At 39.8% G+C, this 18,004-nt stretch overlaps 1 protein-coding gene across 1 annotated transcript in view; it reads right to left on the reverse strand.

The window, feature by feature from the left end:
- Window positions 1–13,168, reverse strand: part of LOC148014559 (cell division topological specificity factor homolog, chloroplastic-like) — a 50,006-nt gene extending 36,838 nt beyond the window's left edge. Inside the window, exon 1 of the mRNA XM_087666669.1 lies at window positions 13,011–13,168. Coding sequence (XP_087522795.1) covers window positions 13,011–13,079 — 69 coding nt within the window. The 5' untranslated portion in view covers window positions 13,080–13,168. The remainder of the gene's footprint in view (window positions 1–13,010) is intronic.
- Window positions 13,169–18,004: the final 4,836 nt, after the last annotated feature.

Consider the following 18,004-nt stretch of genomic DNA (forward strand, 5'->3'; position numbering starts at 1 on the left):
TTTGAGATCAAGTCTAGTGATGGTAAAATAGATCAAGCTTCCAGCCATCTGCATGTACATGGTTACATTTTCAATCTCATTTCCTATATCAACTATGAACTTGAGATTCTGTCCTAATAGAGTATCCATGGGCTTGCACTCCACATATCATATTTTTCCAACATATTATGAGCATACTACTTTTGTAATATCCAAATTCCTTGAGGTGTTCGTATAACTTCAATACCAAGGAAAATTTTCATCTCTCCCTGATCTTTTATTTGAAACTCTTTCTGCAACATAAATTTAACCTTATCAATCCCATATGTACTATCACCTGTAATGACGAAGTCATCTACGTAAACCACCAAAATCACATATCCCTTCTCTTTCTTCTTGGTAAACAAGCTATGATCAACTTTACCCATTCAAAAGCCAAGTCTCTATAAGTACAAGCTGATTTTACATTCCACGTCTATGGTGCATATTTCAATCCATACAATGCTTTCTTCAATTTGCAAACATAAGATGGATATTTAGGATGTACATATCCTTTTGGCTGATCCATGTAGACATCTTCCATAATCACCATTCAAAAATGCATTCTTTACGTCCATCTAATATAAATTCCAACCTTTGGATGCAACCAATGCAACGATTGTTTGTACAAATGCCATCTTTGCAACAGAACTAAACGTCTCTTCATAATCTAGCCCATACTGTTGAGCATAACCCTTCACAACTAACCTTGCCTTGTATCTTTCAAGAGAGCCATCTAATTTGCATTTGACTTTATAGACTTGCATCCAATAGACATCTTGCTTTCAGGCAGCTTAACTAACTCCCTAGTTCCATTTTTCAGTAAAGCATGATGCATCATACTCTTTATCCATTGCTATACGCCAGTTCTCATATTTGATTGCTTCTGCAAATGACATGGGTTCTTTGTAACTCATTACCTTTGTCATGTATGCATAGTGTATGGCTGAGTATATACTGTAAGTAAGTCTATCAACAAGTTTCCTATCTCTTTGTGATCTTCGTGGTTGTGGTGCACTATGAGATTCCGCTCTCTTATGAGGCAGTACCTACTTCCACTTAACACCAGGTGTAAAATTTGTAGGTATTCTAATTTCACTATCCAAGCTATCAGTGGAATCATATCCCGATATCAACGAACTTGTTACATCATCAAATGCCTTCTCTTTTCCTATATCCATGTCCAATCTCCCCCTCACTGACATATCCGTGTCAATGGAATGAGAACCATAACTCTATAATCGTCTTGTCCAAGGACTCACACTAGTAGACACCATGTGTAGATCCATTAGCGAAAGCAGTGTCTTGCACCCCATTTTCAGCATATGTGCCTTTTGAAGTATGATCATGAATTGTTACCTACTTAGAACTATATCATGATGCTAGCTCATCAAAGACCGCATCACGACTGATCAATGTCTTATCAGTAGACGAATCATAACACTTTTATAAGCCTTTCGTTCCTGTGAGTAACCAATAAAGACAAACTTCACTACTTTTGGATCAAGCTTTTTCCGTTTCTCATCAAGTACATGCATATATGCATTGCTGCCAAACACTTTCAAGTGTCTAATGTCAGGCTTATAGCCACAAAGCTGCTCATACAATGTCTTCTCATGCATGCCAGCTATGCGTCTCCGATTCATGACATAAACAGCAATAAGAACTGCTTCAACCCAATAAGAAAGTGGAATATCTTTCTCATTCAACATTGCCCTAGTTGCTTCCATAATGACCTTGTTTTTCCTTTCAGCCACTACATTTTGCTGAGGAGTATAGCTACATATCAATTGTCAAGTACCTAATATCAAACTCCTTTGACACATATTCACGGCCACCATCAAACCGTAGGCATGAGACATAACAGTTAAACTCTTTCTCTGCATGATGTTTAAAATCCATAAAGCTGTCAAGAACTTCATCCTTGTGTTTTAGAATGTATACCCAACTGTACATGCTCAAATCATCCATAAAGGTCACATAGTACCTAGACCCTCCAAGAGATACATTATGAGTAGGTCCCCAAACATCCGAATGAACAAGCTGTAAAGGTCTATTGTTGTTCCATGTATGTCAAGCAAATGGAAACTTGGCTTGTTTCCCAAATTGACAAGTTGAACATACCCGTCCTAAATCAGCATATTTGAATTTTGGCAATCCCAGAACAATATTCTTTTGTTGCATATTTTCTAGCCTTTGTACATTTATGTATCCAATGCGTTTATACCAAGTATCTATGTCTCTGACACTTGCACCGTCATGAGCAAACATTGCAAATTTCAGCTCACGGTTGAACATACCCGTCCCAAATCAACATATTTGAATTTTAGCAATCCCAAAACAATATCCTTTTGCTGCATATTTTCTAGCCTTTGTACATTTATGTATCCAATGCGCCAAATATCTATGTCTTTGGCACTTGCATCATCATGAGCAAACATTGCAAATTTCAGCTCACGAATATTTGCATCCAAAGTAAACATTCTTCCATGTGTTTTGCCCTTTGCAATGAGCTTGTAACCTCTCCCATATTCCTCTATAAAACAACCATCTCATTTTCCCAACAAATAACAAATTTTTCGTGATTGACAGAACATGCAACATCATACAATTTCTTCTTCCTACCATTAGGCATAACCAATGGAACAACTCCTATATGAGCTATGTCATGCTGAGTATCATCTCTTGTGCATATATAGCCCTTTGTTCCTGCTTTCATTTCATCAAACCACTCCCCATGCGGTATCATATGGTTTGATGCTCCAAAATCAATGTACCATATGTCATCTGACTTTTCCTACCGAGTAAGCCTTGTTCCGTACATAGCTCATAGAAATAATCCGTCACCACTCTCACGCTTTACATGACTAGACGAGACACTATGACTCTATTGCCTGCCTTTTTGATTTGCTTTCTTCTTCCAGCATTCTTTAGCAATGTGTCCATACTTCCCACAATAGTAACAGTCCTTATCCTTGTTTGTGTTGTCATGCGTAGTTTGCAATTGTCATGATCCTCTACCTCTAGAATTGGATCTCCCCCTTGCTCTAGAGTATCCACCACCTCTAGCATTATGTCCTTGCTGATTTTGCATATTCTGAGGTGCATTGTATTGATCCCCTCCACCAAGAAAAGACCCCTTGCCTCAGCCACTCTGATTTGAGTAAAATACTCTCTTTGCCTTTCAAGCTACTTCAACTAGTAGCTAAACCCAACTTAACCTCTTCATGTATAAGAAATTGATGGCTGATGTGTAAGAATTGAGACAAAGTGCAGATCAAGTTTAGTGCAAAGTTCTGAGTAGAGAGAGTGAGCAGAAAGAGTGAGAGCACGACACTCAATGTGTGGGTACAATGCCTCGTACCACTTTAGGTTTTTGATTTTGTGTGTGTGTGTGTGTGTGTGTGTGTGTGTGTAAAGTACAAGTGTAAGAGTGCGTGCACACCCAAACACCATAAAAGGCATGGTGAGCCTTTATTCCTAACAACCTCCCACCTAAAGGCACGTGCCTGAAGGTAGAGAAAAGAATCAACTAAGTCTATGTATGTACAAAGTTGGAGTATACATATGCTATCCAAACCCCCATCATCTGGCAACAATGAGCAAATCACTCTACTAAAAAACCATTTGTGAGAAGATTTGCAGAATTATCATCTGTATGTACCATGACAAGCTCAATGCTCTTGCTGTCAAGTTCATTCCTAATAAAATGATACTTCACCTATATGTACTTTGTCTTTGCATAAAAGACAGGATTCCATGCTAGCATGGTAGCACTATGACCATCACAATGGAGGATAGGAACCTTTGTAATACCAAGCTCTCTCACCAATCGTAAAAGCCATAAAGCCTCTTTGCATGCCTCAATGGCAGCCACATGCTCTGCCTCTGTAGTAGACAATGCAACACACTTTTGCACCCTGGATATCCAAGAGACTACTCCCCCTGTGAACGTGAACACATAGCCTGAAGTAGACTTCCTGCAGTCAAGATGACCAACATAGTCTGCATCCGTGAAGCCAGTAACAGATGACTTCTACTCACCAAAGCAGATACACAAATCCTTTGTGCCCTTAAGGTATCTCATGATACCCTTCACTGCTTCCCAATGCTTTTTACCAAGATATGCCATGTATCTAGTAACCACTCCCACCACAAATGCAATGTCAGAACGTGTAGCAATCATAGCATACATCAAGCTATCAACAGCTAAAGCATAAGGAATCTTTGCCATCTCAACCCTTCCATCATCCGATGTAGGGTTGTCATCTGCACTAAGTTTCACGTATGGAGGCAATGGTACACCAATGGCTTTCCCCCCCTTCCATATTGAAGCATTGGCCCTTTGATATGTTCCTAAGTATACGCATGCCAAGAATGTGATTGGCCTCACCAAGATCCTTCATATCAAAGCTATTGTGTAAGCTTTACTTCAAGGAGTCCAAGGCATGAACATCCCTGTCCACAATCAGCATGTCATCCACATACAAAACCAAGAGAATAAGGTTACCATCTACTGCATTCTTGGTGTGTAAGCAATGATCAACTTGAGAGCGATGGAATCCCTGAGATTACATAAATGTATCAAATTTATGATACCATTTTCGTGGTGCCTGTTTCAGCCCATACATATTCTTGTTGAGCTTACATACCGTGTGCTCTTTCCCCTTCGCAACAAGACTCTCACGCTCTTGCATATAGATCTCCTCATGCAGATCACCATGTAAGAAGGCTATCTTGACATCCATCTATATAAGTTTAATATCTTCAGATGCAGCCAAGACCAAAATGGTTCACAAAGTAGTCATTTCGACTGCAGGAGAAAAGAATTCATCAAAATCAATTCCATGTTCTTGCTTCTATCCTTTAGCAATGAGTCGTGCCTTGTACTTTAGTCTTTGGCAAAGAACCAAAAGTGACTTTCATTTTGTAAACACATTTGCACGGTAGCACTTTCTATCCTTTAGGCAAATGTAGCAAATCCCAAGTGCCATTTTTCATGACAGATTCCATCTCTGACAGCATTGCCTTATGCCATTTCTTGCTATCTTTTTTGTCCATTGCTTCCTAAAAGCATGACGGCTCACCACAATCTATTAACATGACATAATCAGCCACATAATTGACACTAAGAACAAACCTATCCGGCTGTCTTTGCACTCTAGTCAACCTACAAACACAATGGTCAAGTTTCGTTGACTATTCAACCTGTAAATCTGCATTAATAGCTTGTTGTTCTGCAAATTCAACATGTTGTACAGTTGGTTTTGGTCGTTCCAAGGGCACCTATTCTTGCTGAATTTGTGGTACATCGTGGGCAATATCTTACTGATCATTTTTAGTATTATTCCATGCATTTTCAGGGACATTTACAATAGGTATTTGCTGCTATCTAGCGGGCATCCTTTGTTGTCGTATCGGTACATCCTCTCGGAATACAACCCTTCTAACCTCCTCTATCTTTTCAAGCTGTTTGTGCATGCGGTCTTCCCAAAAGAAGACATCATTGCTGCGTACTACTTTTCATTTGTTGGGATCCCATAATCGATACCCCATTTCACCTTCATCACCATATCCTAGGAAAATACATTTACATGACTTTGGCTCAAGTCTGTTGCGTTCCTCCTTGCAAATGTACACAAATGCCTCACAGCCAAACACTCTCAAGTAAGCATACGAAGGTGGCTTGCTCGACCACACTTCTAGAGGAACTTTCCCCCCTCCCCCCAAAGACCTTGTTGGTGATTGATTAATCAAGTGTACGGCTGTCATAACAGTCTTTACCCAAAATCCATGAGGTAAAGCAGCATGTGACAGCATTGTACGGACCTTGTCTTGAATGGTCTTGTTCATATGCTCTACAACACCATTTTGGGGTGGATTGTGAGGGGCAGTGAGTGACGGTGAGCTTCCTTTTAATCCCTTTGCTGTCACAAAAGTCCTAAAAGGCTTTCGACACATATTCCCTACCATTAACAAAGCGAAGACACTTTAAGGTCTTACTGGTCTAATTTTCAGCTAGTACCAAGAATTTTTTAAATTTATCCAAGGCCTCGTCTTTACGAAGGATTGGATAAACCCATACTTTGTGTGTGGCATCATCAACAAAAGTGATAAAATACTTCTTTCCCCCTAGAGATAACCCTAGCATCTGACATACATCTGAATATATCAACTCTAAGGGTGAAGACTTTAGGGAAAGAGATTTCTTATGTGGCGTTTGAGTATGCTTACCATAAATACAATGATCACACTATCCAAAATCAATATACCTCAAAGACAGCAAATAACCCAAGTGAGAAAACACTTTCACTCCAAACACTTGGCTACTCAGTTATGGCAACTACATGGTCACGCACACTAGATACATGCAAAGGATAAAAAGTATCACTTTTGGAGCCCTTGGCAACAATGTAAGAGCCCTTATAAATTTTCCATTTGCTATCCCCAAAGGTGATGTGATAGCCTTCATCATCTAGCTACCCTGTGCTTATCAAGCTCTTCTTGAGCTGAGGTACATGCCTCGCACTATGCAAAACAAACACGAAGCCATGTTGAAATTCCAATTTCACATTGCTAATGCTTGCAATTTTACATGCATAGTTATCCCCCAAGTGGACAACACCACGTGCACCACCATTATAGTCAGAAAACCACTCATGATGTGGTGTAATATGAAAAGACGCACCTGGATCAAGTATCCAAGTGTGCATATCATCCTCAGAATCTCCAATCAATGTATGTTTACTCAAAGAATAAGCAAGAAGCACATCGCCATCACTATCATTCTCATGAGTAACTACATTTACCTCCTCTATCTTCACACTACTCTTCTTTGCAGGCTGTCTGTCCTTTTTCTTAGCCTTGTTGTCTTCAGTGTTTTTGCTTTTGCCTTTCTCTTTCTTCAATTGAAAAGTCCCATAGTGCCCTTTCTTGCCACAATGATGACACTCCACATTATTGCCACAAGATTTGCTGCGTGCTCTATTTTTAGAACTCCCATTTTGCTAAAATCTGCCCCTAGTGTGCAATGCATTAGAAGACTTGTTTGCTGAATTATTTTGCATGTTGAGTTCTTCCATCATCAAAGAACTCTCCACATCAGAATATAACAACTGAGCATTTGAGTTACTCAAGGCTGTCCTGAAAGTATCCCAACTTTCAAGCAAAGTGTATAGCAAGAAAGTAGCTTTGAACTCATCATCAATATGGAAGTCCAAAGCAATCAGCTAACTAAAAATGGAATTGAACTCATTCAACATAGACATGGTTGTACCTTCCTTCATGCAAAAGTCCATTAACTTTTTCAGCCAAAAAACTTTGTTGGCTGCACTTTTCTGAGCGTACAATTCTTCAAGTCTTTGCCACATTGCATATGCTGAATTCAACTTATCAACGTTAAAGAGCAAGTTATCTGACACTGAGAGCTCAATGGTAGAGCATGCAAGCTCATCCAAATCATCCCACTCTTCTTGTTCCATACCTACTGGTTTTATTCCCTTCACTTTGATGGGCTTCACCTGTTTCTTCTGCACCAAGACTTGTAGCCTCGTTTTTGCTATATTGCAAAATTATGTGCACCCTCAAGCTTCTTGATGTGCAAAAGATTGCTGTTATCACCGTTTCTAGCCATAATTTGCAGCACTAAGTTGACTCAAAAGTCACCAAATGCAAGCCCAAATGTCACACAAGTGACCACGGTACACTATAAGTACCAACCAGCAGTGAAAATCAAGAGATTGCAGAAATTTCAGATCTGCAAATAGATTTTCAGAATTAGAGAATGTCTGTTGCTGCACTCCACAAGCAATTACAGCCACATTCAGAGGCCAAGGCACCAATTACATGTGAAATCCCCAAAATTTGACTGCAATTTTTGCTCCAAAAGCATTCACAGACACAAATTTGACAATTTTGGTCAAAAGGCCCAAATTTTCAAAAGGAAATCCATCCAGATTGCATCAATGCATGTACCCAAGTGCATGTACCATGCAAGTGTTGCACAAATTGAAGAAATTTTGCAAAATCCCCAATTTTTCTTGGGTCCGGTGTGCACAAATTTCAATGAAATTGAAAAAATTTCACTAAAATATGAAAAGCCCCAAAATTTCCCGTGCAAATGTGCACCGATTTTGCAATTTCTGAGTCAGATTGTCTTGTTCTACATCACAATTTCCAAATCTGAGGAAAGCCCCAAATTTTCGGGCCAAGATTGCACACCCTGCTTGTGTATGCAAAGACTCGGTAGTGGAAGAGGAAAAAATTGCAAGATATTTAAAACAAAATGATGAAAAAATCAAGCCTGTCAAAAACGTTGACTAGACATGATCTCCGCCTGGGCTGAGTCGCGGCCTTGTCGCCCGGCCGCTGAACATGCACCACCTGCACACATGCCACCCGCCTAGTCGTCGCCTGGTTGTAGGCCATTGCCTAATCCGTCACATGCTGCTGCAATGTTGACCTGTTGCAATTGTCGTAGGTCCTGCCCTTTATCACCTACCCTATTAGCACTTAGTTACCTATAGAAAACGTGCCCACTGGTCCAACTGCCTCCGTCAGGTAGTCGACTGATGACTTTGACATGTGCCTATTGCTAAGCCTACGCACCCATGTCGATTGTTTTGAGACGCGTCCACACCTAAGCTATCTCTTGCCCACTTTAATACCAGTTTGATGGCCGATGTACAAGGATCGAGATAAAGTGCAAATCAGGTTTAGTGCAAAGTTCAGAGTAGAGAGAGTGAGCAGAAAGAGTGAGAGCACGACACTCAATGTGTTGGTACAAAGCCTCGTACCACTTTAGGTTTTTGATTTTACACATACATACATACATACATACATACATACATACATACATGCATGCATATATATAAAGTGCAAGTGTAAGGGTGTGTGCACACCCGAACACCGTAAAAGGCACGGTGAGCCTCTATTCCCAACAACAATGAGATTAGCTCATTAAAGTTGGGCATCTCAAATCTCACCGATGTAGATGTATCAAACGACTTGTACTCAGGTCCAAGACTATTCAAGGTCACTACAACCAAATCCTCGTCCTCTACTTCAATTCCGATAGTTGCCAACTGATCAACGATGGTTTTTTATCTCTGTTATATACTCATGAATGGAGCATCCTTTCCTTACCATAGTATTAACTTCTGTTTCAGCTATATTTTCCTTGCACTAGTAGTAGTACCATAATTTCCCATCAGGATAGTCCATGCATCTTCCAGTGTCTTGCAATTCATAATTTGCATTACCATGGTATCTGAGATACATAGTGAGAGCCAATGCAGAACTCTCCGAGCTCTTTCTAGCCAAGCACAATGTGCTCTCGGCTGTTCATCAGTTGGATACTTCTCTGAAAGCTTAGGTTCCGCTTCAACACCTACAACAAGATCCCAATACCCTTTGCCAATTAGAAATTTTTCATACGAAATTTCCATATTGCATAGTTATTATTGTCCAGCTTCTCACCCATTATCTGTATAATATTGACAGATCTATCTACATTTGCCATGGTTACAACTCTAAGTATCTACTGCAATATTTAAACAATCAGTGCCTGACTCCCTGCAAACCAAGTTGATCTCCTAGTGATCAAGATCCTTGTATAACATCCAAGTATCACATGTACATCTGTTAGTACCCTGCAACCAATTCAGCCCAACTCATCTAAACATGTTGCAAACATCAATTCACTAATGAGAATCCCAAAAAACTTCCAATCAAGTGGTATCATAGTAGGTTAGCTCAACCTCGTAGTAAGTAGGAGCTAGATTGAGGAGCTGGAGTTTGAATCTCCGTAGAAGGACATTGGCAGCCATAACCAACACCTGAATGGTATGTATCAGTGCTCTTGAAGTCCATACTTGTTGGAGCCTATTGAGGTTTGGCAGGAAGGATCAGTGACTTGTACTGAAGCCTTGGAAGCATTCGCTTGTGGCCAGCATAAGGATCAGAAATTCAGTGTGACCTCGCTGGTTTGCGCCTGTTTTTTTGGGTTTTAATGGGCGGCAATAACAAATGTTTGCCATGATAAATGGGCTGACAATACTTGACATTAGTGAGGACCACCTGAAGTTCATCAACAGCAGGGTATTCAGCACTTGTGAGTGCTTGGTTGCAGGTCACAAGCATTACTTAGAAATCAGCATGGAACATAGAATTTGAACCTGTTTAGTGCCTGACTTGATCAGTGAATTTCAGCCAATCACTGCTTGCTTTTCACATGTCTAGCATCAAGTGGATAGTTGGCAATTAGTGTGGCATCATTTATGTATGCTTTGGGCACTTGTATGAGCATCTGAAGCTAATTTCAGAGATGCATTTGAAGGCTGAAAACTGTCCTGAAATTTTAGACAGGTACACTTGACTCCTTGAAGCTTATTTAAGCTTGGTTGTTGCCTACGGATAGTTGTATCTTGCTGCATGGATGCAAAGTGGTTTGTGGGATGCAATGAGCATTGAATGCTCAATCCTGAACTGAGTTCAAACTGGTCATGTTAAGAGTTGACTGTTGACAGTCTGTGGGAAGCTTATTTAGCATTGCCACTTGAAGACAGTACAAGCATTGATGCTTTTCTGATCATGTATTGACTCCCTGATGCATTGGTACATGTCCACCATATCTCCCTCTGCATCTTGAACATTCTCTGTGTTTGAGTTTTGAGTTTTTGCATTTAGGGTTTGAGTTTTGCTTATCTCTGTCTGAGTCTTTGTGTTCCAATCTTGGTCATACATGCTATGCTTCCTTAGTACAAACCCTAGCATATCTTCACATAGAGGTCGATGCCTCAACCACCTCCAAGTGGAGGAAGGCCATTGATGAGGGAGCAGCCACCACTCCTAAATCCTTTGAAAACTTCTCCTTCTTCTCCATATCCTTTTTCTCCTTATCGGGGTAATCCTTCTTCGAGTGACCTATCTTACCACAAATGTGACAAGTGGAATCCTTTTCTTTGTCGTCCTATTTATCCTCCTCCTTTCGATCCTTCCCCTTCTTCTAAGAGGACTGATTTATCAATGCCTCTGATTTAGAAGCACTCTTCCCTTTCAATTGCTTCTCTTGGTCCAAAACCAAGGAACCAACTCCTCCTAGCGAAAAGTCTCTAATGCACTGAATCTAGGTGGTAACTACAAAAGGAGCATTATCACCATGTCTCCGGAGGTAATCACCTTCCTCACGTTCTACACCTGCATTTATAGATACCTTAGCTTGTTCACATGCTCCTACACAGAAGAAGATTTATTGACGCTCAAGGTCCTCATCTGTACCTCCAAAGAGATACATTTCAAAACAGCCATTCTATTGTACATGTGATCAAGTTCTAGCCATATCTCCCTAGCCACCATTAGGTGCTCTATATGGGGGATCACGGCTATAATACATGAAGGAAAGAGAAACGAACAAATGCGAGCATTCAGATTTTCCCAATGCGCCTAAACCTTGGCCAACTCCAAACGGTCTACTATAGAAAGTTTAGAATCGTCTCTTGATGGATAGTCAATAGCCTTCATCACAAGCTCTGCCAAATCATAGGACTCCAGAATAGCAAGCATCATAGCCTGTCAAGTGCAGTAGTTCTCACCATTGAGCTTTTGATCAAATGGAAGAGCCAATAGGCCCGTACCTTCCGGTCCTTGATTACTTGAAACTCTATGATAGCTGCAAAAGACATCTTCACCTACAATGCCTACAAAAACACAAAGCAACCCCCTCTGATTGTGCAAACGCAGCCTTCGAGGGCTCTTCTCCGCTCAAACCGCACTTGCTTCACCCACCAAAGGTAATGAAAAGGTAAATCTGTGAAGGAAGGCTGAAAACACAACCTTTTTCCTTCAAAAACAGTGAAAATCAGTAGCAAATTTCAGTAGTTGACTCCATTCCCACATGTCCATGCTCACCTCAGCCTGTGTCGATACGCAACCCTCCCACACGCCCTCGAATGCTGAAAACACAGCCTTGTGTCACGCTGAAATCTCCCCTTCAGGCCTGCCATGGATCAATTGGTTCCTCTACGCTGCTCTAATACCATGTTAGAGAGCAATGGTGTGGAAGCATATGACTGAGACTAAGAGAAGAGAGAGAGAGAGACAGATAGACAAAGAACACAGAAGATCTACAATGAAGGAATGCTGAATAAGGGAAGCAGATATGTACAAGGACACAGTGCATATGTCTGCGTATCTCCTCCTCAACAATCTCACCAGTTGGGATCCTTGAAGTTTGCTTAGCAATCTCCATGTTCTGTGATCAGAATCAATGCCAAGTGTGTGGGCTGGGCAATAGGACAGGTTGGCTGGCTGCTGATGTATTGCTGCGAGGTGAAGATGCCCTGAGGTAGCTGATATACCTCAAGACCAAGAAAGAAATGGGCAAGGCTGAGATTTGTCATATCAATCTCAGTGCTGAGGATCTCACACATCCACTCAATTTCCGCTGAGAAGCTAACATAATTGTAGGTGAGCACCTTTCTGCCAAGGATTTGAGATATGAATCCACCATCCCAGATATTTGCATACTTGCTCACGCTCCTCACTATTGCCGTATATATAATTAGGCTATGTCCATCTGTCCACACATCGACTGCGGTTTAAATTCGTTCGGCACACACGCCAGCTAAGTAAGGGGTGTGCTAGTCTGGCCGCATTCTACAGACATCACAGCACTCATTGTCCTCTACAAACTGTCAATCTAATTTCTACATACCATTCCCCAAGTCCGTGTTTTAGGCCCTCCAGCTTGAAATGGAAGCCGCCAACAGCAAAGCGGGGCATTTTAGATGGTGGCTCAGCTCAATCTTCAGTGCTTCAGTGATTGAGTTATTAATCAGTCTCTGGTGAAGCATTTTCCTGTGGCTTAGAACCATTCAGTCAGACAACCGTCTCTACTATAACATGAACACATCAATGCAGTTGCCTCGCAAAACACACGCACGCTCTCTCTCTCTCTCTCTCTCTCTCTCTCTCAGAGTGAGGGTGAGACATACCGTGGAGAGAGAAGGTGCGAACGCGTGGCCGTTGGAGGCAAGGAAGAAGCTGCCACCCATTGCCTCCATACCTAGCCTATTAGAGCCCAAAAAGACGCAGAAGGCGGTCGCCAGAACAAGAAATGTTGGTATTTTTGGGCCATTCAACTTGTCGCAATGAAAGGCTCGGTCTCACGGGAGGACTCCATGACCCCAGAAGTAATATTGGTTTGTGGCTAGGGTCCATGTGGATTTACATTATCATGATTCGTGATCTTTATCAAAAACCACGGCATAATCGAAGATTGCGTCAAATATGAATTGCTTAGATGCAAATAGGGTAAAGGGGCCAATAAAGTAGTGCCCCCTAAAAGGAAAACACACCCCACCCCAATTGAGTGATAATTTTACAGAAAAGATGTGGCTTTTTTAGCCATTTAACAATATGATATGATTTTTTCTAAATTACAGATGAGTTTAACTTAATTCAAACAATTAATTCATGTAAATTTTTTTATATTTTAGATTTTGCAAAACCCTAAAGTGATGCATCCTTGAGTGTCACTCTATTGGCCCCTCATTATCCCTCTTTTATGAACCTTTCGTTTATAACTAAGGCTACTTGGTAAAAATATCAAAATATCCCAATATTCTTTCTTTGAGCTCTATATAATTATAATCAAGGATTGTTAGATGACACTCTATTAGACCCTTTACCCTGGATATCTAATGTTTATCCAAAAAATAATATCAAGTTGCTAACATATTTTGAGAGGCAAAACTTCTACCTATGCATCTGATAATAAGTTTGAAAATGTATGGTGATAATTTCAAAATACACATACCGCTGTTTTTAACGATTACACATATGTAAATGGATTTTTGTATTACCAAAAGAAATTGTGTGTAACTACGTGTTATAGGGCTAGCGCTATGAAAGAAATGCATGCACATTCGAACACACCAACTTTCATTATCATGCTTTTCCCAAAGTTATCCTTACTAACCAAGATGGTCGTTTCTACAATCATTTTTGGGTTGCTCTTTTCAAAAATCTAGGACTAAAAATAGATTTTACATTTGCTTTTTATATTGAGAGTAATAGCCAAACAGAAGCAACAAATGGTACCATCTTTGATTTTCTTAGGTCTTGCACTATTAGCCATCCTAGTGTACATGCCCTTCAATTTGGCTATAGCAATACATCTCATTTAGCTACTAGCTATGCACCTTTTGAGGTCATCTATGATAAGAAACTACCTATATCCATATTCATCATATCCATTAATGTACCCGCCAACTGATTCATTAGCTAATGACCATATAAAAATATTATATGAAGTCATTGATAAGATTCGACAATCACAATTGTAGTGTACTACTAAACAAATAAAAAGCATAAAGATATGACATTAAAAGAAATAGATTTGGTATGGTTTTGAATTAAGAAAATAATATTGAAATCTATTGAGTGGCATCCCAAAATTAAACTTACTCCGATATATTATGGACCTTTTAAAATTGTTCACAAGATTAATGATAATACTTTTTGTTTAGAAATCCCACCTCATTGGCAAATCCATAGCTCTTTTCATATTAGTTTATTAAAACCCTTTAAAGGTAGTCTACATATTACCCCAACAATTGATGATCCACCATTGCTTGAAGAAGATACTAAGGTTTTAATCCCTAGTATAATTATTGACTCCATGCAATCAATGCCTCCACCACTCGACTCATTGCCCCAATTTACTACACAAAGACGGGCAACCCCACCATATAGATCAGACACACTGATGGCAAAAGGAGTAAATGAGAGAGAGGGACCAATCGTTTGGAGCAATCAAATTTATAAGGACTTATGGCATAAGGCTAAGCAAGCTATTGATTTTAGAGGGATGGGACACTGCACACACACACACACACACACACACACACACACACACAGGGTAAGGAAAGAGAAGTAGAGAATAGGGTGGAGAAAAGAAGAAGGAGAAGAAGGGGGGGAGGGGAGGAGAAGAAGAGGGGAAGGAAAAGAGGAGAAGAAGAGGAGAGGAGGGAAGAAGGAGAGAAAGAGTAAGGAGAGAAGAGGAGGAGAAGAAGAAGGGAAGGAGAAGAGGGGAAGAATAGGAAGAATACGAGGAGAAGAGAAGGAGGAGGAGGAGAGTAGAAGAAGCAAGGACAAGAAGAAGAGAGAGTTGGAGTAGGAGAGAAGAGAAGAAGAGGAAGAGAAGGAGGAGAAGAGGAGAAGAGAAGAAGAGAAGAAGGGGGATAGAAAAGAAAAGGCAAGGCATATAGGGAGAGAGAGAGAGAATAGAGAAAGAGAAATTGAAAATTAGGGGAAAAGAGAGATAGAGTCGATATTTTAGACCCCCATCATTGTAGGAAGGAACGATTTGAAGGACAATATATATGTACACTACAACTACCGAAGCTTTGGAAGGTCAAGATAGTTGGAATAATCGAATATAAGGAGTTGAAGCTAAAGGACATCTCTATTTCGACCCTACTAATCCACAGGGGTAAGCACATCAAAACCTTAACTTGCAAGGACCATAGATGCCTTCCCTATATTCCTTTCCATTGCCCTTGGTTGGTTATAAAGTCGAGTCATGATCATGATAGTCCTATGGTCATAGAATAATCTTTTCTCATAAATCATAGGCTTAGTATCTAGACCTCTTACTATTGCATAGAAATGAAGGGTCTTCATGAAGTTGAAGCGTAGAGAGTTGTGCATAAAATTACCTTGTGAAGTAAATACCCATATTGCTAAGTGGTACCTAAGTTGGTCATGCTATAGAGAATTTTAGTGACCTAGGGAATAGATGGTACTCAATACAACAAAGCAAGGATGGGGCACAATAAACTGTTAAATTATTTAAAGAAAATATTGTGATTATCAATTAGAGTGCCTTGCAATTAAGGTCGAATTAGGTCAATCCTAGAAGTTGTGCATTTTGACCCCCCTACAAATGTGATATTCATCAATATAGTTTAAATAAAGTAGAATGTTTGGAAAGAACCAGCCTAGCCCTTAGCTTAGCTAATATGGGAACTTGGATTACGACAAGTAGATTCTACCCATGCATGCAAGTTACATGAGTATTCTCAAGTTATAGTGTCTCTAAAAGGGAATTATAAGAGTAATGACTCTTTTAGAAAAATTGGAAGGGATTGCTCTTTGCAATATGTTTAGGAAGGTGTTGTGCTTGTCAATTATTGCATCAATTAAAAGGAAGCTTGTAATGTTATAAAATGGCTTGAGATGTGACTAGAAGAATTAGTAGCACATATTGCTTGAATTATTTGGTTTAATTAATGAGCGACTTTATGTGATTGTAATTTCTCAACAAAGTATACAAAGGACAAAGAATTGGTTTTATGATAAGACTTATTGTTTTGAAAAAAAAAAGATTTTCCTAACCAAGGATATTTTGGTTGGTTGACTTTAGGGAATATACAAGTGATTGTTTGTATTGATATTATAGAAAAGGTTAGTGGCAGAAGCCCTTCACCAAGGGGATGTTTGACCATGCTGGAGGTTAGGACTGACCCTAGATACGAGAGGTCTCTCCATAGGGATGACGTTAGGTAGGAGGTGACAAGGGTACCAGGGGGGCTCTAGTTGTAAATCCCTTGGGTTTGTCAACCACTACATAACCTAGCATGGACTTCCTAGAAAGCCCTGATGCTAGATAAGGATGGATTGGTGGATCATGTGCTTAATATTGGACACGAGTCTCGAATTAAGGGACGGAATGCCATATTGGTATTGCACCTTGGAGAAGGTGCGGGACATGTGCATTATTTTATAAGTGCTTTCAAAAGATTGCTTTGATATTGTCATTCCAAATCATATGGCTTTGAGAAGCAGTAGTAGGAAAACTTGTGATAAAATTTATAGAGATATGCTCTCAAGGTATAGAGGAATAGATAAAGGCATAAATAAACCATACAACTCCCCATGATATCATTTGCCACATTGACAAACTAGACATTTGGATACAAGTAGCTATGTGCTTATCCATAAATAAGAGTTATACAAATTAAAAAGAGGACAATAATAGTATAATGACATGTATATGGAGAAAATGAGTAGTTGTTCCAAAACAATAAGATTGAAAATGGGTGGGTTACACATGATGCCTCTCACGAAACAAAAAACCATCAATAAGAAGAATATTGTCAATAGGAATTTGGTTATTTTGGGATAGATGCATCCAAGGATCATGGACATACTAATTTATAAGATAAGTGTCTTTCATAGCATCCAAACATGTAATTACAATCATAGAGACACTATATGTGCTAGTCTTACAACTTATTGCATCTAAAATTGCAATTTCTTTACAATGATGACACTAAATTTGAGGAAGGGATCAAATAAAGAAAGCCTAATGAAGTATGCCTATTAGAGTTCTAGGGTCAAGAAAGAAGATATTTTAAGTTGTATTGATTTAACCTTGAATCATGTATTTTGAGCCCTAAGATAATGTTTTTGTGTAATGCATTGATGTAGCCAATAGGTATTTTATTGTAGTTGTTATGCTTCATTTTTAAAACTTTTGTTACAACTTGAAAAAGCAATTGACAGAATTTGTGTGAAGGAACCAATGTTTAATGGCTAATTAAGGAAGCTGCCTTTGCATGTCAAATATAAATGTGTTGGGATGATTAGATATCTAAAACAAATCCCCAAAGAACGTAGGAGGACAAGATCTCTGACATATCCGTCCTACGAATGGGTGGTCTCGGTGAGCCAAGATTTTTCCTTCAAGGCACTAGATTTAGGAAGTGGTCGAATGCGTGACTACCTAGTGTGTTGTCTTCGACCCCGATTAATGTCATTTTAGGGGAATGGAGTCCAAACTATACCCTATGGGTAGAGGGGTCAACGCTTATCACTTCCCCTCGTTTCTCACTCACTATGAGCCAAGTGTGACATTGATCTACTTTGGCTTGAGTTGACTTACGAATGTAGTAATTCAAGGACTGGTGCTAGTTAAGCTAAC

This window comes from Lygodium microphyllum, chromosome 25 (genome assembly GCF_053477565.2).
Source record: "Lygodium microphyllum isolate KBCC chromosome 25, Lygodium_microphyllum_v1.1.10, whole genome shotgun sequence".
Taxonomy (NCBI): Eukaryota; Viridiplantae; Streptophyta; class Polypodiopsida; order Schizaeales; family Lygodiaceae; genus Lygodium; species Lygodium microphyllum.